The sequence below is a fragment of the Anguilla anguilla genome, chromosome 6 (assembly GCF_013347855.1).
Source record: "Anguilla anguilla isolate fAngAng1 chromosome 6, fAngAng1.pri, whole genome shotgun sequence".
Lineage (NCBI taxonomy): Eukaryota > Metazoa > Chordata > Actinopteri > Anguilliformes > Anguillidae > Anguilla > Anguilla anguilla.
The window spans coordinates 25,362,958-25,388,632 of NC_049206.1; the positions used below are offsets into that span (position 1 = coordinate 25,362,958).

Below are 25,675 nucleotides of genomic sequence, written 5' to 3' on the forward strand. Positions count from 1 at the left end.
TCTACCCATACCCCATTTCTGTGTTAGTTGCCTTGGTTATGCTCTCTTGGTTAGATCTCATTCTATTATCAAGTGAAAAGCAGATTTCTGTGTGTGAATGCTCCTCTTGCTAACAATTTCCATAGCTAATCTTGAAAGACCATTCCCACAAACCCTCCAGGCAAGTAGCTGATTTATTTCCCATGTTCCTCTTGTAAACATTGCCCCGCTACAGTCAGTACAATTACATTTACATTTATACCATTTGGCAGAGAAATACCCAGAGCAAGTTGCAAAAATGCTTTGAATTACAGTGCAAGATCCACATTGACATTCACATCCAAATTGAGTAAGAACTCTCAAGACAAATAACTACTTTCCACAAACACTGCTAGTATTTTTTTAAGGGAAAGGAAAGTTCAAGAGGGTTAGGGAAGTGTGTGTTAGGCTGTATTGTGGGGATATTTGATTTAATATATTCTGCCATGTTTATAATCTCAAACCTTTTGGCCTGTTTGACTGTTTTGGTTGAAGCTGCCAATATTTATAAGAAATGACTAGTGATACTAAACTTGTTCTTCAACAGCTCTGCCAATATTCAGTGCCATTGATGATGTTGAGAAGAACAGAAACATTTCCCATCAAATGTAGTCATCAGCCTCCCTCCCACATCAGTCAGATGAAAAATACTTTGAATACCACTTTAAATCATCAGGGACTTGAATTGTTTTGGAAAATGTGACAGCTGGCAAGTGGTTAGCTTGATTCTACACTACTGTTATCCCTGTTCTATCCAATGTGTTTTTATTTGTCAGGATGTTCACCTCCATCTTACCTGACCTCGATGAATTAGACATAATCATACAAACCATAAAGGGTATCTTTCAAAAATATATTTTATTGAATATAAAAGCTATATTATTTACCCTAATTCTGATTTCTCAGGATTTCATTTCATGAACACAAGTAGGTTGAATGTCGTGGTTGTCCCCACTGTCAAGGTCTTCTTTGATTCTGCCAAGCTGGTTTCTCCTCATGTTATTTCCTTGGCTTTAATTAATGGGCTCCAATGTATTTTTCAGGTATTTCTGATAAAGTTTTGAAGTATAAGTGTGACCTTTTACTGATATAGGTATGTTTGTCTTGGTTGCATGATGGCCGTCCTTTGCCCTAATTCCCTTCATGAACATTGAGTACTACAGCAGCCCATTGGACAGATACTGCCTGCAGGTCTCTAATGCACAGGTTTATTTTTTGTTCAGCTGGACCAGCTGGTAGTGGACTCAGCCAAAGAGAAGCGTGACATGGAGCAGAAACACTCCACCATCCAGCAGAAGGTACTGTGGACTCATCTCCCTCCCCCCCTCCCTGTCACCCTTTAACCTGTGTGGCCAATGACAGCAACCAGACAGAATTAGCAATATAGCTAACGAGCCAAGTATACCCGTAAGCCTGAGTGTGCATTTTCTGACCTCAGTGACTGGTGATGCGTGATGCTTGTTGCCACAATGTATCTAGTTACAATTTATACTTGTGTTTCATAAATGTATCACAAATTAGACAGCGTTACGTTTGTTAAGCATGTTTTGTGATTTTCAACCGAATAGTCGGCTAACTTAGCTAGTTAAATTACTCATAGGAAGACTACAGAAAAGAAGCCATCTTTATTGTAAATTAAAAATGGAAAATATTTTTTTCAGCAAACCAGTATGGAGAACTTTTATACTTTTAATTCTAAATTTAATGCTACAACAGTTTAGCTCTTGTAGCTCGAAAAGCTGTATGAAGAGATTCAATTGAATTGAATCTGTAGGAAACCATAAAAACAAAAACTACCACACATAATATTACAGATATGTGTATGTATATGTCATAAGCAGACTAGCAAGGCGATAAGAATAATTAAGTTGTGAACAAAATAGAAGGCAGTGAGGAAAATCATGTTGCTTAAATGACAAAACATTTTTTTAAATAATTTTGGAAGTCATTGGTATGTTTATACATGCTGTTCTTGTATACATATTATATCTATGATTTGTATGCAAAATCATAGCTATTAGGCATTATATACTTCACAGTCATGAGGTGTTAGGTCAAGGCCTCGTAGCCTGACCACATTATTAAACTTATCTGACTTTGGTTTCAAACTTTGGGCCCCTTCTCTTTGTGAGTATAGAGATTATTTTACTTCTTTTGGTATTTTGGATTTTCCAAGGCACCCCTGCCAGGTTCCTGATCTAAGAATAGATACTCATCTAACGACCCCCCTTCCTCATTAATCATATCACAGTTTGGCTTGCTGGCGCCCCATTACCCCACCTAGGAGTGTTCCACCCACACTTGTGTTTCCCCTGCTCTGAGTCAGAGAGCTCTAGTGACCGACAGAGATGTTACACCTCAGCCATGTCCTTAAACTCTCAACTTCCTCTCTACCAACCCTGTCTGTCTTCCATTACCCCTGTGTAAAGCACCCAACTCATTGGCCTAGTTATAAGAACTTTTTCTGTCTGTTTTCTTATTGGGTGAGAGATCTGAAATCACACAGAAATTTGTGTGAACACCAGCCGCTTTGGTATTATCAACCACCTCTGACTGCACGGTTGAGTTGTTGGTTTACTTCCATCTATTCTGATGAAGATCATTCTGACAGGTAGCTGCAGAAGATGTGGTCCTTGTAACATATTCAGCATCATCTAGTCAGGAGCCATGTACATTTTGACTAACATGTCTGACATGTTCAAATATTTTCATTGTCAAATATTGAAAGCTACTAAGGCTATTAAAACGCTTGCTGTGGAGTTATTGGGACAGTGAGCTCGGTAGCAATTGAGACAGTAGATGGATAGAAATTGGGACAGTAAGTTGGGGTTGTGATTGTAACAGCAAGCTGGCCCGCAAATGGAACAGTGAGATAGACAGCCAATGGGACAAGTGTGGGTAGTGAATGAGATTGGATTGTTTTATCTGCTGCAAATTTTCAGTCAAACTTAAATTATGGCTTTGATGAACTGTATATTTTATCTGTCCTAGTTTTATACATGCATGTTATCTTCCTATCTATTTAACAAGTCTCAGCATGTAAAAATAGAACCAAGAAAAATTCCCCTTTCCCTCTGTAGTATTGGTGTCCCCCAAGGATCCATTTTGGGTGCACTTCTCTTCCAACTCTAGGGATATTCTGTCCAAATTTGGACAAAACAATATCTTGACTTCTCATATTTTCCAGACATTTTCCACAACAAATCTTCCTATGCTAATACTAGCATTCTGAATGGCCCAAAATGGCAGTTGTATGTGATAAAAATTTGAATTATGCATCAAATATCCTTTTCCCATCCAATGTTTCTGTGTGGAAAATTTCAGGAAAAGCTGAGAAATGTTTAAACCTTCATAATACCCTAAACTATTTGTTTTCCCCTACGCTTAGTTCTTTTATTATATCTATCCTTTTAATTTATAAATATAATCTCTTCAGACTGGTGTGTGTGTGTGTATGTGTATGTGTGTGTGTGTGTGTGTGTGTGTGGCAAATTCACCCATAACCTCACCAGAGAGTGATGTCACAGTAACCTGCTACAAGGCCTTTGCTTTACTGCACTTCACTGTGCTTCTCATGTACATGTTTGAATTCACTCACTCTCTTTTTAAGACTGGGTGTGTGTCTTTTATTGTGCATGCGCACACGCACTCTCTTGTTAAGGCTTGTGTGTGTGTGTGTGTTTGCGTGTGGGGATGTGTGTGCGCAGTACACAGGGCATTACCCTCACAGCACACATCTACTGCCCTTGAGTGCACGGCGTGTCCCTCGCCTCCTCTCTTTCAGTAGGATGCTATTTTTATTGTCTCTCGGTCTCCCTCTCTCTCTCTCTCTCTCTCTCTTTCACACTCTGTTTTGTCTGCCATTCTAATCCGATCCTCTCTGTTTTCTTCCTGCTCTCTCAGGCTGCTTTGCAGGTAAGTCGATTTAGCCTCCTTTTAACTTTTCTGGACCTCTGTCTTTTTGCAGCAAAATTTCAGTTGCTCCATTCAAATGCACTGTACAGGCTGTGTATACAGCACAATATCGTACCTACCAGAGACTGCCTGCCAGGACTGCCAGTGCTTTTTAACCCTGGTTTGTGAAATGGTAGTGTTATATGGAATGTTCTCTATTTCCTTCTGCATTCTGTACGAGTGAAAATTGAGAGTTTGGTGCTCACTTAATAAACGGAAGTAATTTACAGTATTTTCACACACTATGTCCAATGTAAATAGAAAAGTATTTGCCTCTATTCATTTGACTTTATGCCACACAAACCTTCACAATAAAGTTAATTTCGTCATTCACTTATTTAGTTTTAAGATGTTTGTCTCGTGTTATAGCTTTAAATAATTGTTATTCTGTCTAGTCCCTTTTTAATGATAGGACTGGGCATTAATCTTTATGAATATGTACTGAATTAAGATAAAAAAAATTTCAACCTACAGTAAGGAAGTGTTAACTTAATTTGCAGTGTTCTTCCTGGCTGAAAATAGGGCTTAGGTGATGACGTTACGCGACAGCGACTTCAGCCCGTCCGGCTTTACTTCCACCGTCAACTCGACACGTTATTTAGCCACATTTAGAATGAAAAGTTCTAGTCTTCAAGAGACCACCTCAATGCATTGAGATGTAGGCTATAAAACGAATGAAACGCATAACATTTTTTAAAAGAATTGTTAGAATTGATATATTTAAGAATTGTTATATTTATTGAAGGATTCCATATTTTAAGTGCAGGAATTGGAGGGGGGGGGAGATATAGCCATTACTGAAGCATTTACACATTGTAAGGGGATCATTCTACAGGAATCGGTGTATGTGGAATTGTAATACGTGCTGAAATGCATTTCAGTTTTCACATGCTTGTGCCATCATTGTTGATCACTGGTGTTACTGGAGATGTTATTATGATTCTGACTGTGCAGTAGGGGTGGACAGCATATCGGTAGAAGTATGTGCCACAATATGCAGTTAAGAAAACTAACTAATTATTAGTTGACCTGGCAAAGATATTGTTCACACTGCTTGCTAACCTTTGTGGCTGATACTTTAGGCACCATTACTTATAGGCTAATAAAAACGCATGTGTGTATGCTTCCCTTTTACATGAAAACGATAATGGTTCATTAATAATAGCCTTATAGTTCACTCCAGGAGCAGTATCTAGCCCCTAAGTCTTGTGGGCATTATAAATCTCTGAAATGGGGGCTGTCTCACTGTTTTTCAGACAGTGCAGTATAATTAACATTGTTATTTTAAAGTGGATTTTTAAATTTTTTGTATGCACTCTCCGGTACTAATTTTGTGAAAATTTAATTCAAGTTTTAATATTTTCTTAGCATGTGTGCAGTATGTGAATCATTCTATTTTAAATGGTAATGCGATGATACAGACTGCATTACCTGTATCATTGCACAACACTATTGTTTGTGAATGGATTAAGTAGCATTTGTCCCAAAAGAGACGCTGTGTTAGAATATACATTAATGTGACATGGGGTGAAGAGACGGGGCCCCAGAACTGAGCAGAGCATTCTGGGTAGGTGTGGCTGTTTCTCCCTGCTTCATGTGCAGACCAGGGTTTTGAATAAATTATACCAGTAGCCTTCGCCTTCCCTCCCTCTGTGAACTCTGAGGCAAAACTGGAGCTGGTCAGCTGACAGGGGTGAAAGAGGAAGTGACCGAGGGGGTCATAGGACGTAATTAGCTCTCCTCACTCTGCCCCACGGGCTCAGAAGGGCGGGCTGTGATGTCCACGCTTGCCTCACAGCCTCCCATCAATGTGGGGCACCACCGGAGCCCTTGGGCCATTTTGGTGCCAGATCAGATGAACCGTTAACAGCCCTGGAAGTCCAGGAAATATGCCCAGAAAGCACTGCCTCTGGCCACGTGTATGTAAAGGTTGAGTTTCCTGCAGAGCTGTGTGTAGTACAGAGTTTGCTGATGTCAGCTTCATCATGTTGGCATCATGTTTGCATCATTTTCATTGTATGTGTTATGTTACACTGTACAAACCATGTAATAGAAATAACAAACGCACACATCTGTGTACTGCTTACTTGCCTTAGTATGGGTACAGATATTGGATTTGTACGTTTTATTTAGCTTTTTGCCATGTGATATTCAAAGGCCTGTCTCATTGCCGAAATGTCCTCCCTCTGTCTTGGAGATCGCGCTAGCTTTCTTCTCTCTGTAGTACACCGTTTGCAGTCTCTGTGAGCTGCTAGTCAGGTGCTCTGTCGTTTGGGTTAACGAGATGCAGGAGGCAGGGTCAACCGGCCAGCTTAACCCCTCCTCTTCCTGCCGGTGGAGTTTTCAGTTTCAGTGCCAGTGGGTAACCAGTGGAAACTGGATCAGCTCATGCATGAATTAAGCCTCCGGAAACAAAGCAGGCCTCCTTACTGTCAGTGGACGGACATGTTCTTTCTGATAATCCCCCTCCACCCTCTCTTCTCATTTATAATTCACTGCCCTGCTGCTGCCACAGGCGTATCTGCTCTGTGCTAACACTGGCCTCTGTTAACCATTACTGTTCACATTAATCCAGCTAAAATGTTTCCATAAATAAAGCTGAATGATTCATCAGGCTGCAGTGTAGATGCTGAAGTTGCCTTTCTTGCATTCATAGATTTTTGGCTATACCTGGCAACGTGAGGTCAGTGTAATTCCAAAATGTGTGTCTCTGTGATGCGCTACAGACCAGCTCTAACAGTGTCACTGAGGTGTGCTACAGACTGGTTCTAACAGGGCATCTCTGAGATGTGCAACAGACCAACTGTAACAGTGTTTCTGTGTTGTGCTACAGACCAGCTCAAACAGTGTCTGTGAGATGTGCTACAGACCAGTTCTAACACTATCTCTGATGTGCTACAGACCAGCTCAAACAGTGTCTCTGTGATGTGCTACAGACCAGCTCTAACAGTGTTTCTGACATGTGCTACAGACCAGTTCTAACAGTGTTTCTGGGGTGTGCTACAGACTAGTTCTAACCATGTCTGTGAGGTGTGCTACAGACCAGCTCTAACAGTGTTTCTGACATGTGCTACAGACCAGCTCTAACAGTGTCTCTGTGACGTGCTACAGACCAGCTCTAACAGTGTCTCTGTGATGTGCTACAGACCAACTGTAACAGTGTTTCTGAGATATGCTATAGACCAGCTCAAACAGTGTCTCTGTGATGTGCTACAGACCATCTCTAACAGTGTTTCTGAGATGTGCTATAGATCAGCTCAAACAATGTCTATGTGATGTGCTACAGACCAGCTCTAACAGGGCGTCCCTGTGATACACTGTGACCTGTTGTCCTCCCATCACATCCACACCCACTTCCTGTTCCCCCTTGTCTCCAACGTAGGACTTTTCGAATGACGACACCAAGCTGGAGTACAATGTGGACACAGACAACGGCATTGCCATGGAGGGGTACCTGTTCAAGAGGGCCAGCAATGCCTTCAAAACCTGGAACAGGTAAATCTCCTGCTTTCTCTGTTCTACCCCACTGTCCTGCCCCCACTCTCTTCTACTGCACTGCCCTGGCTCCTTCTCTCCCCTACTGCACCGTCTTGCCCCTCTTCTCTACCCTACTCCACCATCCTGCCCCCGTTCTATCACCTACCCCACTGTCCTGCCCCCCCCCTCTCTCCCCTACCCCACAGTCCTACGCCCTTCTTTTCTATCCCATATCTTCTTCCCTTACTGGGAAGGCTATCTGTCTGGGACATTTCTTTAAATAATTGCCTGCTGGTCTTTAGGGGACAATGAAATCTCTGTCCTCCTGAAAAAAAACATTCAACTATATTACATGTTTTGTGTAAATACTGCCCTAACATGAAGTCCAGTATTTACACAAAACATGTAATATATGCATGTTCAGAAATGATTTTGTGCTTGTAATTATGTAATTATTGTAAATGCCTACCCCTTGAGTTGCCTTCATGGTTGTGCTACCTTCATATCTCAGGACTGACCTGGCATGCAGCACTGTCAATGCTGCATGACTGCATGCTCAGTGTTGCCAAAACGAACAAAATATGTCTGCCTTTTTTGTCGTCCGCATATTAACATGATTAATGGGTTCTACAGATGTCTTGTAGTCTGCCTGGAAACGTTGTCTAAGCTTCAACTAAGTCACATTCACTTTCAGCAAGTTTTCAGAATTTGAGCAAGCATTTCAGTCTCTTACCCGTTCTATCTTTAAAAACGTTGAAAGAAAAGAAAATGTTGAAAAAAAGCCTGAGAATGTTCATATAGTGGGGAATGGGAGGTGCAGGGCCTGCATTCTGTAACTGAGCTCTCAAGCAAGCATCGGAATGCTGCTGCCATTTTGTTTTTTTACTGGTTGCTACTCGTGATCTTGAAATTTGTCACAATTTTATTTCTTGTCCAGCAAAATGATGGGTGACTTTATAATGAGTTAAGATCAATACTTTGACTGTCTTTAAAAAAACTTTTTAATACTTGGGAACTTTTTTGGCTTTTTTCTGGCTTAGGGATTCTGCTGCAAATGTCAGATTAAGTTTTTACAATTGCTTAACCTCTGTGCTAAATGCCACCTGGAGCTGTTCTCTGAAAAACAATTTGGGGATTAATGCTCATATGTCATTTACTGTAATGGGTTTATCTGATATAATGGTTACTTTCCATGAGGTTTTTTTTCATGTACCTGCGAAGGTGCCATTTTCATTGAATGAATGTGATAATTAATTTAATTCTTTTTAGATGAGTTCATATTTTCTAAATTGTTATTTTTATGTTCTGACATTTAAAAGTTAATACTGATATTTTTTCACAGGCGATGGTTCTCCATTCAAAATAATCAGCTAGTTTACCAGAAGAAATTTAAGGTAGGCCAACTGTGATTTTAACGTTCTGCTAAAACAATTTACAAATGCATATTTAAGGGAATGCGATACAAAGCATTCCCATATGAAATGGCCGTTTCATAGTCCAGATAAAGAGTTGGTACCACAGGTCATGTTACCAGCATGTTACTGTCGTGTAGATTATAGCAATGAAAGAATTCCAACAAAATACATTTTCTGATCTGGCTCAAATCCATTTGGTATGTGATGTATGGAATATCACCTTTGCTATCCGTGCTATACATTTTGATTCATTTAATTAATTTATGTAACTACCAGTCACCTTATATTTATAGAGGATTCAAGAACCGCTGCATGATTGGTTGATTGAGATAGAGAATGGACTATGATACTGCTGTCTGATAGGCTGAATACAGTAACGTGATTGAGTGGCATCAGTATCCTGCTGTGTAGTTTCAATGCTGTGAAGGGTGATGGGTTTCTTGGAGCAGTGCTACAGAACAGGCTAGGTGAAGTGTACAGGTGTAGTCACTGACGTGGGCGTGGTCCTGTCTCCCAGGACAACCCCACGGTGGTGGTGGAGGACCTGCGGTTGTGTACGGTGAAGCACTGTGAGGACATTGAGCGGCGCTTCTGCTTCGAAGTGGTGTCCCCGACCAAGTGAGTATCCTGCTGCTGCTCTGCTTTCACTGACCCCCCAACCCCAACCGGTACCACCGGGGTACCCCATCTCTGCTCCTCCCCTTCTCTGCTCCACCCTAACTGACCCCCAAACCCTAACCTGTACCACCTGAGTACCCCATCTCTGCTCCACCCTCACTGACCCCTAACCTGTACCACTTGAGTACCCCATTTGTGCCTCTCACTGACCCTAACCCTAACCTCTGCACCACCTGAGTACCCCATCTGTGCTCCACCCTCACTGACCCTAACCCTAACCTCTGCACCACCTGAGTACCCCATCTGTGCTCCACCCTCACTGACCCTGACCCCCAAACCCTAACCTGTACCACCTGAGTACTCATCTGTGCTCCTCCCTTCTAACCCATACCGCGCGAGTATCCCACTGCAGCCCTTTTTGTTGTGCCAACTGATCTCAGAGAGGCTGACGGTGGTGTTCTCCCCCCCAGGAGCTGCATGATGCAGGCCGACTCGGAGAAGCTGCGGCTGGCCTGGATCAAGGCCGTCCAGAGCAGCATCGCCACGGCCTTCAGAGAGAAGGGCGAGGACGCCGAGGTCAGTGTTCTTCCCTCCTCCAGATGGCAGTTCAGCCAATCGGGTCTCGCGTGCATGCTGCTCGATTGGCCGAAAGAGCGGGGACCGTGAGTGCAGCGAGGGCTCTGACGACCGACGGGGGCCTTTTCTTACAGAAGCTGGACCGGAAGTCGTCGACGTCCACGGGCAGCCTGGACTCGGGGGGCGAGCCCAAGGAGAGGTGCCTGAAGGGGGAAGGCGCCCTGCAGCGGGTCCTGGCCATCCCGGGGAACGGCAGCTGCTGCGACTGCGGCCAGACCGAGCCCCGCTGGGCCAGCATCAACCTGGGCATCACCCTGTGCATCGAGTGCTCCGGCATACACAGGTACCGCCCGGCTCTCTGTCCAACCAGGGCGCTTTGCTCTTGACCTCAAATACAGAAATAGTCTTCCTTCCTTAAACCCCTGCCTGACCTTTGATGCTGCTGAGGTGTGAGTCATTGTGGGAGGTACCACAAAATGCAACTCTGGCGCAAGTTCGTTATTTGTCAGGCGCAAAATGCGCTTCCTTTAGACCATGCCGTTCTTCGAATGTGTCATCCTATAGGAACTCTGGTTTCTAATTGTCTGCTAGTTTTTTTTTCTTCAAAACAAACGATTGCCTTGCCCGATTTTTTCATCTCTATTTGAAATGGTCAGTCGAGTGTTTGCAGTTAATGCTGTGACAGATTTTTTGAATGTGCCATCACAAAAAAGTTCCTTGACAGAAAAAGAAAGTTATTTTGAGTTATTTTGAGACACGCCATTCCCATGCAGTTTGCACCTTTACTTTGCAGTAAAGTGGTTTTTAACAAGGACTTTCAGCCAGCCCTGACTGCCTTGAGTGTCCAGATGAGGCTTATTGATTTGGTCCTGAAGCCTCTCTAAATAAGGTCTCCACCCCTCTCCATGCTTCTCTCCATTTTCTCTCTCTGCCCTGCAGGAGCCTGGGCGTCCATTTCTCCAAAGTGCGATCGCTGACGTTAGACTCCTGGGAGCCAGAGCTCCTGAAGGTGAGTGTTCCTCGCCGATGATCTTGAGAGCTTGCTTGAAGGCTAGCTAGCTACTGCTTAATTTTGTAGTTCTCACAGACAGAAAATCCGTTTAGCTGCTGCTCACGGACTTATTCAACCTCTCTGCTGCTGTTTTCAGCTGATGTGTGAACTGGGGAATGGAGTGATAAACCAAATCTATGAAGCCCAGAGAGAGGAACTGGGTTGCAGAAAGCCTCAACCTGGAGATCCCAGGTACAGCATGGTCTTATGGGTAATGAGCCACTGCAGACCTGCACATATTCCCTTTGCTTAACAGAAATATGCTCATGCTTTCCCCGTCCCCTCTCCTTCCTCTGCTCAGACAGGAGATTGAGGCCTACATCAGAGCCAAATATGTCGACAAGCGGTTTGTCAGGAAGCAGTCTGCCGAAGAGCAGAGGTCAAAAGTCATCGCCCTGAGCAAAAAGGAAAATAGGTTGAACAGCAGCACAGAGCACCTTCCCCCACGGCCACCCCCGCCCACTCCAAAACTGCGGGCCGCCTCTAATGTCTCACCCGCGTCAGGTAAGACCCCTCCCCCCTCCCCCCTCCCCCCCATACTTCTCGCACTTGCAGGCGCTGTTGAATCACTGCACCTCGATCCCTGATCTTTGCACTTGTGTTTGCATTGTACGTTGCTCTGGATGAGGCTGTCTGCTAAGTTCCAGTGAAGTAAGTGAAGTCCCTCGGCTGCAAGGTCATGTGACTGGAATCGCCAACGCTGGGTCTTGCGTTCTGCTCTGCTATCGAGGCGTCTGTTCACTAACACCTCACTAACACCTCGCTCCTCTTATCCTGTCCTCTCTCCCTCCTACTTCCCTGTCTGTCTCTGGCCTGCCCTGTGCCTCTTCACTAACCCTGCTCCTCTGCTTCTGAACCCTGACCCCCCAATCCCCGACTTCTGACCCCTGAACCTTGACCCGGCATAGTTGCGGCCGGTGGCGAGGAGGCCCGACGAGACTCTCTCTTCTGTCCTGACGAGCTAGACTCACTCTTCTCCTACTTTGACACCGCTTCGAAGCTGAGGAGTAGTAAGTACTACAGTGTCACGGCATTCTTCACCCCTACCTCTCGCGCCCCCTCCTCTCCATTGGTGCTGTCGGCTGTCCGTCGTTCGTGTTTGTTTGTTACCCTCTCCCCGTCCACCAATCAGTGAAGCTCTGCCCCCGGGTCCCTGAGCGAGCTTCCTCTCATCGTGCTTGTGCTTTGTGCACTCATGATGATCATGAGTGACTTGATGAAAGCTGTTGGTCATCGGTTGACCTGAACCAATCATTTACATTTCTTTCCAGTCAGATCCCGATTATTGGTTCTGCTGAGGTTCTGAACATTGAAGGTAAATATGTAGAGACGACAGGGTGACCATTAGTGACCGTCGTCCTTTCTTCCCTTGTAGTCAGGAGTGCGGACAGTGGCATCCAGAACAGCGCGGATGGGAGCCGGGAGATGCTGACCTCCACGCCTTCCAACAACAGTCTGAGTGAACCAGGTGAGGGACCAACTCCTGCCCCTGTCATTACACCAATGAAGTGGGGCTGATTGGCTGATGAACTAATTCACTGGATACATTATGAACAGACTTTTAGAGCTCTATTTTAGTGATCTTAGTACATGGTCTAAAGCACAACACACAAATGCATTTAGGGAATGGCCAGATCTACTTTTGGTAGTGTAATGGTGCATAGTTTGAGCTTTAGAGTTTGAGATTTAGCAAGACATCAAAAGAACCTCTGACGAGAAAGACCTGCTTGTCCATTTAAATTCTCAGAATTGTGTAATGTGGTGCAAATTTGACTTAAGACCAGGTGTTTGTAGGTCACCTCCAAAATCATCTGGAATGCTGCCTTGGTACAGTTCTTACCATGCAGTGGTCCTACCTAGCATTCAAGCAGCAGTATATCTCTATTAACAACTGTAAATGGCACCACTCCAGTTACAAAAGGTGTGCCCCAGGGATCTGTTGTTGATACTTTCCTGTTCACACTACATGCTTCCCCTTGGACAGATTATCCATTGCCAGGGCCTCGAGTTTCAGAGTCACGTGAATGATACAGTCTTGGGATTGAGCACCAAAGTTATCATGGCTTCTTCTCTTTAACACTCACAAATTGTTGATGACATTAAAAACTAGATGCAGCGCAACCTTCTTAAATTAATTCCAGCGATTTTGGTCCATCTCAAGAATATTACGAACTGCTGTTTTTCTACCTATGCAGCCTTGCTTGATTAAGACTGTCCCTGACCTTTTCATATGGAGAAACTCTCATACGTGTTGTCGTTACCTCAAGACAACTGCAACGTTGCTCTCTGTGCCGTCACTTGCGAAGTCCTAAGCAAGTTATCATGTGTTTCGAACTCAGAAACCTGACTCCTTACCCATTCATGATCCTGTGATCATATCACCGCTGTGTTGTTCAGGTTACACTGGTTCCCAATCAGGTTTAGGATAGACCACAAAGTCCTACTCATAACCAATAAGGTCCTACATTGTTGGCTCCGTTCTGAGTAACTGATCTGGTGAAACCCTACACAGCCTTCGCAACCCTAGCTCAGCAGCTGATTATAGTCTGTTGAATCATCCTAGGCTGAAACCATACTCATGGGAAGTCTCTTTCAGCTGCACTGCTCCATGTTTGTAGAATGACCTCCCAGTAGCTACTGTATCAGGGAGCCAGATGCAATGGCTACTTTTAAATCGGCACTCAAAATGAATTTTTTTGCCCCAGCCCCTGCATATAAAACCTCTAATCCTGGTATCTTTTATCTCACTGAAATAACTTTCCTGATATGTTTTTTTAATCTATTTCTTGTCCCTGTTTGACTTTTTTGATTGAACCACTGGATAATTTTTTCGATGCAACTTGTAATTGCTTGACTGACAGATTGACTGATGTATTGGTTGGTGAAATGGTCAAGGTATTGCTTGATTGACTGATGGATTGATAAGTGATTCACTCAATTACAGGCTTATATGCAGTCAACATTTATTCTTAACTTTGATTTACAAGTAAATGCATACATTCTACTTTTTCTTCACAAGCTCAATTTGGCTAATCAGTTTTAGTGATTGCTGAACTCATCAAACTGTGTTTGTGAAGAAAAGAAAAGCGTTTATTTGTTAGGCAATGTTTATTGAATCTCAGCTGTAGAGACATTCATTGAATGAGTCATTGAGGGATTGTATGATGGATGTGATACGTTAAATTATCTAGTCATTGATGTATGGGTTTAATTGGTTGGTTGATGGCTAGATTGATTGATTGAGTGATTGGCTGTGTTTCAGAGCCCTCGGAGCCCCCTATCCCTTTTCCTTTCCCCCGGAGGGACTCTTCGGTGTTTTTGGAACCCGGCGAGTGCTCACCGGGTCTGCAGCTCTACTGGGCTTCCTGCGCCCGCAGCCTGCCCGACATGGCGGAGGCATTCGCCCACGGCGCCGACGTCAACTGGGTCAACCCCGAGGACCGGAACCGGACCCCCCTCATCCAGGCAGTGCAGGGGGTGGGTTCAGTATTAACGTCACCCTATAGGGCAGTGAAGGGATTGGTTTCATTACCAACTGCTCCGCTTAAAGGCAGCTGAGAGGGTGGGTTTGGTACCAGCTTCTCCTGAATCAGTTTTGTGATCTATCCGTAAGCGGCTGTGTTGGCAGTTCAGGCAGTACCACAAACTGAGAAACTTTAAAGGGACGCCACGCAGTCCCTTTAAAGGGACATCACATCAAGCCAACAAAGCGATGTAAGCCACTCATGAGTGCCGTGAGAAAGTGGATAGCTTAACCTCAAATCCTGCTGGATTTATTGTATCCAGTTGCAGAAGTGCTTTAGAGGCCTATAAAAACCAGAGCAGTTACACCGTAAATCCAACTGCTATGTGGGGACAATGTCAGCAGATTTTATACAGCAGCTGTCCTCACTGGTCATATGCTAATGGGAAGAGATGCAGAATGTCTCCTCAGTCAGTACATCCCTTTAAATTATTGCATTTTCTCATAAACTAATTATACTAACCCCTTTAACGAAGAATGTGTGTGCCTGTCTGTGTGCGTGTTTGTATATGTGCGTGTATGTGTGTGTGTGTTTGTATATGTGCGTGTGTGTGTGTGTGTGCGCGTGCTTGTTTGTGTGTGTGCGTGCGTATGTGTGTGGGCATGCATGGGAAAATATTTTCAGGGCTCCTTGGTTACCTGTGAGTTCCTGCTCCAGAACGGTGCCAATGTGAACCAGCAGGATGTCCGGGGACGAGGTCCCCTGCACCACGCCACCATCCTGGGCCACACGGGGTAACTCACCCCTACCTTCCCCCCAACACCCTCACCAGTACAAGAAACACTTTTTCTGATACACTGTACAACTCACACAATGTCCTCTCATGTTTGGCTTGCGGCCTTGAGGTCTGCTGATAAGTTCTTGTCTGATTGGCACTATACCGTGTCCAGTACTGTGTTTTGTAGTTGTTCCAATGACCTTCGGTGTGCACTTTTTGTAGGTCGCTTTGGCTAAAAGCGTCTGCCAAATAAATATAGTGTAATGTAAAAATGGTTCAGAGATGTGATGTTGCTTGGCTGCTTGTTTGTGGTTACCAATTTTCATGTTCTCTACCTTCTTGGTTGGTCCAGGCAGGTGTGTCTGTTCCTGAAGAGGGGAGCCAGTCAGAATGCAGTGGACATCGACAGCAAAAGCCCACTGTCCATCGCCGTGGATGCTGCCAATGCCGACATTGTAACACTGTAGGTGAACATTTGTGAATTTGACATTTAAAATTTTTATAAAGGCATACATAAAACAAGACTCCTTTTTTTGCTATCAGGCTAGAGCTAGCACTGTTTAATGTTGCGCAATATTACCAGTATTCAATTCCAATTATTTTACTAATGCGAGTGCAATTTTATATGTGATATATGTGTTGGAAAACTGTGAGGGATGAAATTGGAAAAACCCTCCAAGTAGAACGAGTAGAAACTATGTGTTCGCCAAATAACAAAGTCCCACATACTCTGTACTGTGGCCTGGTTAGCCTAAAAGTATAATAAAAAATATACTGTGTATAAATATGTCCTACGATTGAACTGCCATGCTCATATTTTATTGTGGGGAGCAAGCAAAGCTGTGTTGTTTTAAACAAATCGAATTATGTGTTCTGGCTCATAGCTTTGTTATTATTATAGGTTATTGAATAAAGAACAGGACGCATTAGACCTCTTGTGCTGCCAGGTTGAGTGCAGGGAGTTATTTAACGACAGTGAGACCTTCACTTAACCCCAAACCACGGAGAGCTTTATTTAAACCCCTGATAGCTTTATAAGATCTGCGCTCTCTGCTGTGCTGTAAACCTCTGAGTATCTGAGCAACCACTCACATGAGTCCCTGAACCCCTGCATCACTTGGCCTCAATGTGTCTTCCCTCTTTTCTCAGGCTTGACTGTTTCAGAGCAGGCCTTTTTTTGTTTGGAGTCCACTTAATGAGCAAAACATTTTCTTCCCCTTATTAACGTGTAGCCTAATATACCTTCAGTGTGGAATTTATGTATTATTAATGTCTCAACATCTGAATACGTACACAATAACTGATACAGTATTTGAAACAAGTGTAATACTTGATGAAACCTGTGCGAAGTGCCTTGTTTAATTTACCTGGTTTTTTTTCACGTGCGTCTCGCAACCATCCTCAGCCCCTACTCTGCCAGCCAGCAAATTCTCACCCACATTTTAAGAACCAGTACTTTAGAGAGCCAGTGTAGGTCCAGCCAGAATGTTTGGGCTGGGATACGCTGATGGGGGGGGGGGGGGGGTAAAGACCGACGCTGGTCCTCTAACGTGCTCCGCTCTCCCTCCCCTCCGTCTGACAGGTTGCGCCTGGCCAAGATGAACGAGGAGATGCGGGAGGCGGAGGGCCCCTACGGACAGTCAGGTCAATACTCCACCCACAGCCACACGGAGATGCAGTACAGGAAGTGCATACAGGAGTTCATCAGCCTGCAGCTGGAGGAGCCGTAGCCTCAGAGCCGCGCCGCGGGCTCGCCCTGCCGGCCGCGCCCGCAGTAGCCGCTGCTTTTTCACGGACGCGGGGGGAGGGGAAAGCCGCTGCCGGCACGTTAGCGGTTTGAGCCGCGTCAGGTGCTGCTGGAAGCCGGCTAGCGCGCTCAGCTAAGACTAACCGACGAGCTATGCATTTTATGGTGCTAGGTCTGTCCCGTGACATCATCAGCCGAGGCTGTGCGGAAAGCTGTACTTACTATGCCGGACGCGTCCCGTGTGATTCTGACGAATCGCGCGCGCGCGTGACCCAAGCCATACGTCCAACTGCTGTGCCGTTGCATTGTGGGAGTAACCAAATACCTTCGCTGAGATGCACACACGTCGCAATGGCACACGTATGCTGCGTTCCAGCTCACACACCCTCACACACTCGCACAGACCACACATATTATTAGTGTTATGCGTTTGTATGGTTCCTGCGTATTGGTTCATGTCACCCGTTACATTAAGTTCAGTTCAGCTCATTTTAATCCTTACTTTCCGCACGCGCTTGTTTGAAACTTTACTCATTTTAATTTGAACAATACTTGTGAACATTTTTTATGACAGCCTAAATTTTATATTCGGCAAGAATCATCTAGCCATAACCGTTGTTCAGTTATTTTGTGTGTGGGCATATCTCTATGTAAAACACTCAAGTGGAGGGGTGCACTCTTCCCTAAGGGAAAGATGAGAAAGATATTTGGGCATTGGCCTTGAAAAGACCAGCGGTATAGTGAACACTTCTCCTTTAATCCCAACACTTTACACAAGGCCGAGAGCTACGACGTTTTTAAGGTTCTTCAAGTAGCTTTTCCCAAGGCAGCATCTAGCCAGTTAATACCTTATTGAGCACAGCATAAATATAAACAATGGCTCAAAGGGTGCTTCTCAGTGTCTGTGTCATAACTGACTTTTCTTTGTTTCATAGTTCTTAGGAAGGCATTTTGTAGTTCTCCTTGGAGAGTGTAATGGGTCTTTATGTATACGTTTAGTGTTATTTAATGTTTACTGACAGTATTAATACTTAAGTAGTCCTGGCAATACTAGCAGTGTGCCTCTTTATTTTCCCAATGACCTTTGTCCAGTTTTAGCACTTCTTGGCTGGGGCTAACAGTAGTTCACTGACTGGATCAATGTTTAATCATTGCCAGGACTATCGCTTGTTCACTCCTGGGAATGACATTGGTTCAACGCTAAGACTAACGTTGGTTTACTGCCGGAACTAACGCTGGTTCACGGCCTGGACTAACATTAGTTTACTACTGGGACTAACGTTTGTTCACTGCTGACTAGCTGTTGTTCACTGCTGGGGTTAACATTTTTTTCACTGTGGGTAGTGCAGCTCAGTCAGCTGTGCAGATAGTGCCGGTTGGTCATGGACACAGAGTCATTGATTGACCCCAAAGACTGAGCTTATGGCCATGCTGTATCCTGGTTACAGGCAAGCTGTTGTGGAGTTGTTGATCCATCACAGTCCAAACTCGTTCTATTTAGGTCACAGCACAGCACAAGCAAAAAAGAACATCCTCCAGATCCAGGACTGTAATTTCTCATCTGCAAATTGCACTAAGAAATGACTGAGTGCTTGTTTTTCTTAGAAACATCTTCTGCTTGTTAATACCACTGTGTTTCATATGTTAATGTCCTGTTGTTTTAAGTGATTATCTCATTTTTGATACATGTGTGTAGCAACTCCCTACTGTCCTTCTGTACCAATGGCAGCAGTTAATAAGTTAGACATTTGTTTGGAACAGCAGGGGATCAAGCTGTCGAGAGGTATCAGACACACTCTGCAGACCTGCGACAAATGGGGTCTTGTGAAATAATGCTCACAGCCACCAGGGGGAGCAGTCGGGCAGCATTTGTAGCTCATGCTGGTAACGCACCCCATAAGGACAGAAGCACGTATAGCAGGGATTACAGGAGACGCTTGATGGGGAAGGAAACATTCTTGTTTCTTCGTGTGTGTCAGTTATTACACGTCTTTACATAATAGATTAGCATTGCAGTCCTGCTGCTTCAGAACAGGAGCTGAGGGTGCATCCCTGAGGAGCTGTTTGACTTGAGCATTTCCACACTCTGTGCTGTCAGAAGCAGTGATATGTTAGTGGGGTAGATTACATGTTCATGTTCAGTTGTCCTTATGTGAAATGCATATACTGTGTTTGGACTGGGAATAGTTTATAGAGTTGAGTCATACAGTATACTCAACAGCATAAACCTGAATGTATTGCAGAACCTTTCTAAAGGTACAATTTTAACCCTGCTTTTTTATTTTCCTACAAATTTGAAATAGCCAGTCATTTACTTAGACCTCACCGCTGCTATATTTATCAATTCTGGAAATTGCAGATAAGCACATACTATTCTCCAGAGCGTGTTCTGTCGGTCACTCTTTTACACTCGCTGCATGGTCATGGCGCAGGCCGACAGCAGGTTTCAGATCAGCCAGAGGAGGGCGCTGGTGTGCGATAGTATACAAGCAATATCAGAACATGGGGTTCATCCATTCACCGAAACAGTGTGTCAGTAGGACTCCAAATCACCAATGTAAACTACCAGAGATTCATTCAAGATGTGAAGTAATTATTAAGTATGAAGTTGATTCATTGTATCGAATTTACATTGTATTAACTTTTAAATATCGAAAGTTTCATACATATTCATAAATTGTGAGTAGAAACTAATACAGTGTGTAACTATAGATTTTAAAGCATGATTCTTCAGTTGTGGAGGGCAACTGAAGTCCTGGAGATGCACATAGGAAGTGTCTGGACCTAAAGAACATTTAAGGCCCCTCTGTTATGTGAATGGGGGATCTGTGCACCTGATTTAAGTGACAGGGTGGTGCCAGCGGACCCATCAATGACTGGAATACAAAGGAGCAGGTCATGTTCACTGATGTCCCCACAAAACACCCGTTTTTTTTTTTCAACCTAACTGTCCAACAGTTTAGTATTTGTTTATGTATACAGTGGAGAGTAATGCAGATGATTCAGGATATGGGGTGTGATGATTATTAATGGAAATCTCATTAACACTGTTGGAATGATTCGGTCAGTCATGAATGGGTTCCTGTTTGTGTGGAAGTTGTTAGAGTGCAGCAGTTTTGCCTGCCCCAGTCTGAATCAGAACGACTTAGTCTGCCATTATCGAATATGTTGTTAATTATGCACTGGCTACTTAAGCCTTAATTTGGTGTTGAGGACAGCTTTCAAGATGCCGATTTTGGTTTTTCTTGAAAATGCAATCAAACTTTGGCAATCGAAAATGACTTTGCCAGATGCGGCATAAATGTGAGACAGACCCACAGATGCAGCTGTGACGATTCTGAGCAGTGTTGATGAGAGGAGCTCGAGATTTCACTGTTTTCTGGTTCCACTTCTCCCTCCTGTCGGCTGCGCTCTTGTTAATTCGACACTGTTTTCCCAGCCTGTCTCTGTCTCTGATCTCTGGAGTTTGTGCCTTTTCAGTTCTCCAGGGGCCCGATGAAACTGTATTTTTGTACATAAATCCTGCACTTTAAATACAACATGGCTGTTAACAAAGAACGCAAGTTGTGGGCCTCTTCTAATTTTTCACCCGCCACTCCACTGGTTGTACACAACATATGACATTGCAGTCAGTCATTCAACAGACCTACATATATATGCATCCCATCAGTAGGATTTAAAAAAAAACATTTGATTATTGTTTGATCACATTGTATCATATATTTTAGCAGTGTAAAACAATAATTAAATTACTAGATAATGTTTGCGTTGTGTTAAAGCAAAAGTAAGAACGCCTTTGTGACTGTGCATATAATTACTGCTGTCTTGAGCAGGAATCATTGAAAACGAGGGCATGTGCCCTGAGTTAATTGAATCCTGCTTCTAAAGCCAAAAGCGGACACATTATCTGGGATTGGGTATTGGCTTTTGGGGCGGTTGTGTAGTTCAAGGCTGTGCTGTGATAACTGTGAAGCTAAACTCCGCTCTCTCCTCTGACTCTGAACTGCTTAATGCTGCTTTTCCTCCTGAGCTGCTTCGAGCTTTCACAGGTATGAATGCCTCTCTCTGCTGCTCCTTTATCTTCGTGATCGGGTCTGTGTGAGTACACCCCTGCGTGCGTGCGAGCGTGTGTGTGTATATGTGAGAGAGATTATGTTGTGTGTGTATGTGTGAGAGAGAATTTGTGTGTGTATGTGTGTGTGTGAGAGACGATGTGTGTGTATGTGGATGAGAGAGAATTAATTTGTGTGAATGTGTGTATTTTGTGCATGTGTCTGCTTCTCTCTGTACATGATTGATTTTTATTGATTTACGCTTCAAAATATCTGGCTAGAAAATGATTTTTAAAGAAAAGATGAAAGATTTTTTGGGTTCGGTAGTTGAAGTGCTGCTCAGTATCCACATGCACCTGTGGGGTCTGTTGTAACGGTGTCTGCACTCTGTGTGAACACAGCGGCATTCCGGGACGCTCAGAGCTCTGTCTGATCTGTCTTTGCAGGCGATGAGACCTATCAGGACATTTTCAGAGATTTCTCCCAGATGGCCTCCGACGACCCGGACAAGCTGAACCGGTTCCAGCCGCACGACTCCCTGATGGAGTGAGGGACCGCGTTTGAGCGCCTGAGTGGTTGGCGGTGTCGGACGGGACGTGAACAGGTCGTGGAGGCGGGGTTTTTATTACCAGGACCTCAGCTCCGACCTCCTTGTGAGAACCCTCACAAAACCTCTTCTGCTTCTGTTTATCGTTTTCATCACATTTAAAGGTCTGCTAGATTCAGATCATTTATAAATATTGGAAACTTGTCCTTGATATAGTAAAAAAAAAAAAAAAATTCAACTCAAGATTTAAGATTGCCAATGATATATCTCTGAGTCTACCTTCAAGTACACTGTGCAAATGCACAGGACTTTATGGATAGAATTTGCGATCCTAAGGTTAACCCTCCTCTTGTAACCTCCTTATTGGTCCGTCAGTATATTAAGAACACATTTTTCTCTGCATTACTAAAAGGGGAAAAATGCATGCATGCACAGTTTGCTTCAATATCATATCATGCGGGTATTGCTGCTCTTAATGGCCAGCTTTATGCTGTTGTACATTCGACTTTAAAGGCAATATGGGCAGATCACAAAACCAAATAACAAATTAAAAGCCGGTCTTTTTTTCTATAGCCAATATAAATTCTGTGCATGCATAGCTCATTTTTTTCACCACCAAAAACTATGTATAAACTACATTTCCTGTAGTTTTTACCTGTCTGCATTTTTATTGGTTTTGTGCCCATTCAGCATCTATGCATTCGTTGAAATCTTAATTGTCCTATGCTGTTACTGAAATCTGTTGTGTTCCATGATTGGGTGTGTGTTTGTAGTACGCTTTGTTTGGTGTTAATGTATTTCTAGCCATTTTGCATTACTGAATGTAAGGTGCTGTACCAGAACTATTGTTAGCTTTAGAGAAGGTTAAACTCTACACAATGGTCCAGCTTCTATGCAAGTTAAAAATCCTTACAGAAAAGTCAATTTCAATACACCTGAATACTCAAATGGCCTAAAAACACATGCCTTCTTCCCTCATCTTTGAGTACATATAAGTATATTGTACCAAACCTTTGCCTTTAATGGGCAGAATATTTGGGGAAAGTGCCATGTACTATTCATAAATATAACTATGCACAAACCATCTTGTTATCCGTATAATTATGGATATCACGTGCATTTCAAATGCAGATTCTGTTGATGTGTACTTCACACCTCAGACATGCAAGGTCTTGAGTAATCCTCAAACAGAGAATCGGTTTCACAAAGTTACACACGTTTTCTTTACAGAGTTCACGTGGCAGATATTTGTTTTGCATCATAATTGTGGTAGAATCATAGTATGTATAATAGCAAAAATCTGGTTTGCATCAGGCACTGGCCATACTGTTGGACGTGCTCATTTCGAACAATCAGCCATCCATTCACTTTTCTTTTTTAAACACAAATGCATATTTTTTAAATACATTGCATAAATGCATTTAGAAGACCAAGGAAATGTTAACTTCTCCAAATCCATCCAAGTCTTTCAGGTGTGAAATTGTCGCTGTAATATTTAGTATTTCCATTTGCAAATTTCTTTGAATAGAATTGTTCAGAGCCTGTCCCTTGACGTCCCATTGACGTGTACCGACTGTGGGGACAGACTGGAAGGACATGTATCAGCAGTGCGCTGGTGTGCTGCCTCCAATTGACTCATGCTCTTTTGAACATCTGAGAAATCCTATACACCACCAGCCATCCCGACTCCTGATTGGCTAAGGGTTACTCAATCGGGACACACTGCGGAACCTACTTTTGTGTGTCGTCATGGGCACTGTGGCAGAATGCTGGGATTCTGTTCCTCGGGTGCTTTCCTCTCTTTACAGGGAGCATCTGGTATGTGTGTTGTGAAGTATTCAGTTTTGTCCTTTTTTATTATTTTTATTTTTGCACAACAGTGGGTGTAAATCCTGTAAATACTGTACATAATGTATCAACACATACGCAAGAAAGCCATGTTTTTCATAAATGACAAGGGTACTTTCATTAAAATAAGCTTTTGAAAGTGAAATTGCTGTTTTGTTTTTCTTTAATATAATGTTAACACAAATATCGGACTCAGAAGGTGTGTGGTTGTGTTTAGGATAATCAGTACGATTGTAAATCCTGTCATTTGTGTCCTACGGTGTTTGCTGTCCCTTAAGCTGAAATGCTACTATCTGATGGAAGCTGCTATCAGACCCAGGCCCAGTACTGCTTTGTTTTTGACATTCCATTTGCACATGTCATGCTTTAATCTTTCAAATTTTTATTACAGCATTAGTTAGTGTCAAATATATTTTTGTAAGTATGACCGTTGGTGCTGCATGCATATCTGTGAAATGAACTCTTAATGAGACGACAGTTATTCGTACCTAACAAATCTTGCGTACCAAAACCCACGTCATCTAGAGTAGAATTTGTTTGGTCAAAGGATGCTTTCTAGCGATTTATTTTTGGCCGGTATTTGTCTCTTACACATTGTCTGGACTGAAGCCTGCAAAGGACAGAACAACACTACGAGTTTTAGTGCATCAGGCAGTAAAGCCTTTATAATGGCTGCAAGGTCAAATTTAATCATCTGTGCTTAATTATATTTCACTTCATTACAGTTAATTTGTCTGCCTTGTACAATGACACTGTTTTTCATTTAAATATTCAGCTTAAGTAATGCCATACCCTGCCCATTGTAGGATTATTATTAGGGGTCGCATATATGTACTATTATTAAACTTAGAATAAAAATATTTCAATTTAATACTAGATATAACCTGTTTTTATTTGTTAGTAAAAGCTCAATGATAATAGAAAGATTTCCACGGTAACTATATCACTTTGGCCGGGATGTGGCAGCACTTCAGCTGTTAATGTTAAATACCCTTGTGAAAACAACCTGACCTTACATAATCTAAATCTTAAAGTTTGTAGTTTAGAGTATATTTTGGAACATATTTAAACAGTTGTTTCAAAACTCATAAATGTGATGCATATTACATATTTCTCACCTTTGTTTTACCACTAATAAAAATAATGGAGGATAAGAATGTTAATGTTAAAATAAAGTGTAACTATACTATTGATGTTTACAAGCCACAATCCCAGTCAAGTCTCCAAGTCTCTTGGTTTGAGCCAGAACTGATACAGTAAAGCCCTGGACCTTGGTTTTGCGAATATGGGGTCATGAAAAAGTAGTCTCTATTAAATAAGTTGATTCAATTCTCTCCACACAATTCTTTCCTTTCTGGGCCCAATCGTTTCATTACATTCATTTAAAATTCCAGATTCTTTCAATAAAATTTTTTGTTCTGTTCCATAAAGTGTAGTCTGAATTGTTAGTACACACAGGCATTAAATAATTCAAAAAGTTAGTAATGATAATAGAAATAGTTTGTAATGACTGTTACTGTTTTTCAAACATGGTGGTCAAGGCGTTTCTCAAGGAGCAGTGGAAACAGTGCAAACACTAAAGGAAGAACAATGGAATTAAACTGAAGTACCTTTGCTGATTTAAAAAAAAAGGGGTAGAAGGAAAATATTGCTGCAAATGATAATATTGCTTGAGCATTTGTTCCAGGTTGGTTTGGGTGTCTGTACTTGTGATAATTCGGCTTAGGGAACGGCTTAGGGAAGAGTCCCTAAGTACAGACTAAAGTTCTCCTCTTTGTTAAGTTTAATCAGCAGTACCCCCATCATACTGACATCGTTGGGAATAGGGTTTGGCAATCATCCAACAATGATGTGAAAGCATTTGCTCGTCCGATTACATCCTGGTTCTAGAAACGTTGCTGCACTATTGACCATAGTTCAACAGTTTGACCTACCAGGGGGGGTTTTAGTCGTTAGAATTTTTTTATTAGTTTCACATTTCTCAACATTTATATCTGTTTGTTTCTTCATGGACTGCATTTCTCCACAGTATTGATGTTCTGTAAACACCGGTTCATGCCTTGGACCTTGTGTTCCCTCCGTAGACTGAAACCAGGTGTTTGAAAGAATAAATGGGACCAATTATGAAAC

At 42.9% G+C, this 25,675-nt stretch overlaps 1 protein-coding gene across 4 annotated transcripts in view; it reads left to right on the plus strand.

Annotated features, from left to right (window-relative positions):
- si:ch211-168b3.1 (arf-GAP with coiled-coil, ANK repeat and PH domain-containing protein 2) overlaps positions 1-23,690 on the plus strand; it is a 51,960-nt gene extending 28,270 nt beyond the window's left edge. Inside the window, exons 9-25 of one of the 4 annotated variants that reach the window (XM_035422039.1) lie at positions 1,242-1,316; positions 3,922-3,933; positions 7,355-7,467; positions 8,792-8,843; positions 9,382-9,482; positions 9,953-10,058; positions 10,193-10,401; positions 10,998-11,067; positions 11,207-11,301; positions 11,411-11,613; positions 12,018-12,119; positions 12,485-12,577; positions 14,372-14,586; positions 15,258-15,367; positions 15,704-15,814; positions 16,934-16,995; positions 21,597-23,690. In XM_035422039.1, coding sequence (XP_035277930.1) covers positions 1,242-1,316; positions 3,922-3,933; positions 7,355-7,467; positions 8,792-8,843; positions 9,382-9,482; positions 9,953-10,058; positions 10,193-10,401; positions 10,998-11,067; positions 11,207-11,301; positions 11,411-11,613; positions 12,018-12,119; positions 12,485-12,577; positions 14,372-14,586; positions 15,258-15,367; positions 15,704-15,814; positions 16,934-16,995; positions 21,597-21,700 — 1,833 coding nt within the window. In that variant the 3' untranslated portion in view covers positions 21,701-23,690. Of the gene's footprint in view, positions 1-1,241; positions 1,317-3,921; positions 3,934-6,628; positions 6,656-7,354; positions 7,468-8,791; positions 8,844-9,381; positions 9,483-9,952; positions 10,059-10,192; positions 10,402-10,997; positions 11,068-11,206; positions 11,302-11,410; positions 11,614-12,017; positions 12,120-12,484; positions 12,578-14,371; positions 14,587-15,257; positions 15,368-15,703; positions 15,815-16,933; positions 16,996-21,596 lie in introns of all 4 variants that reach the window. The other 3 variants (XM_035422041.1, XM_035422040.1, XM_035422042.1) reach the window with 3 other exon arrangements.
- The last annotated feature ends 1,985 nt before the right edge of the window (positions 23,691-25,675 follow it).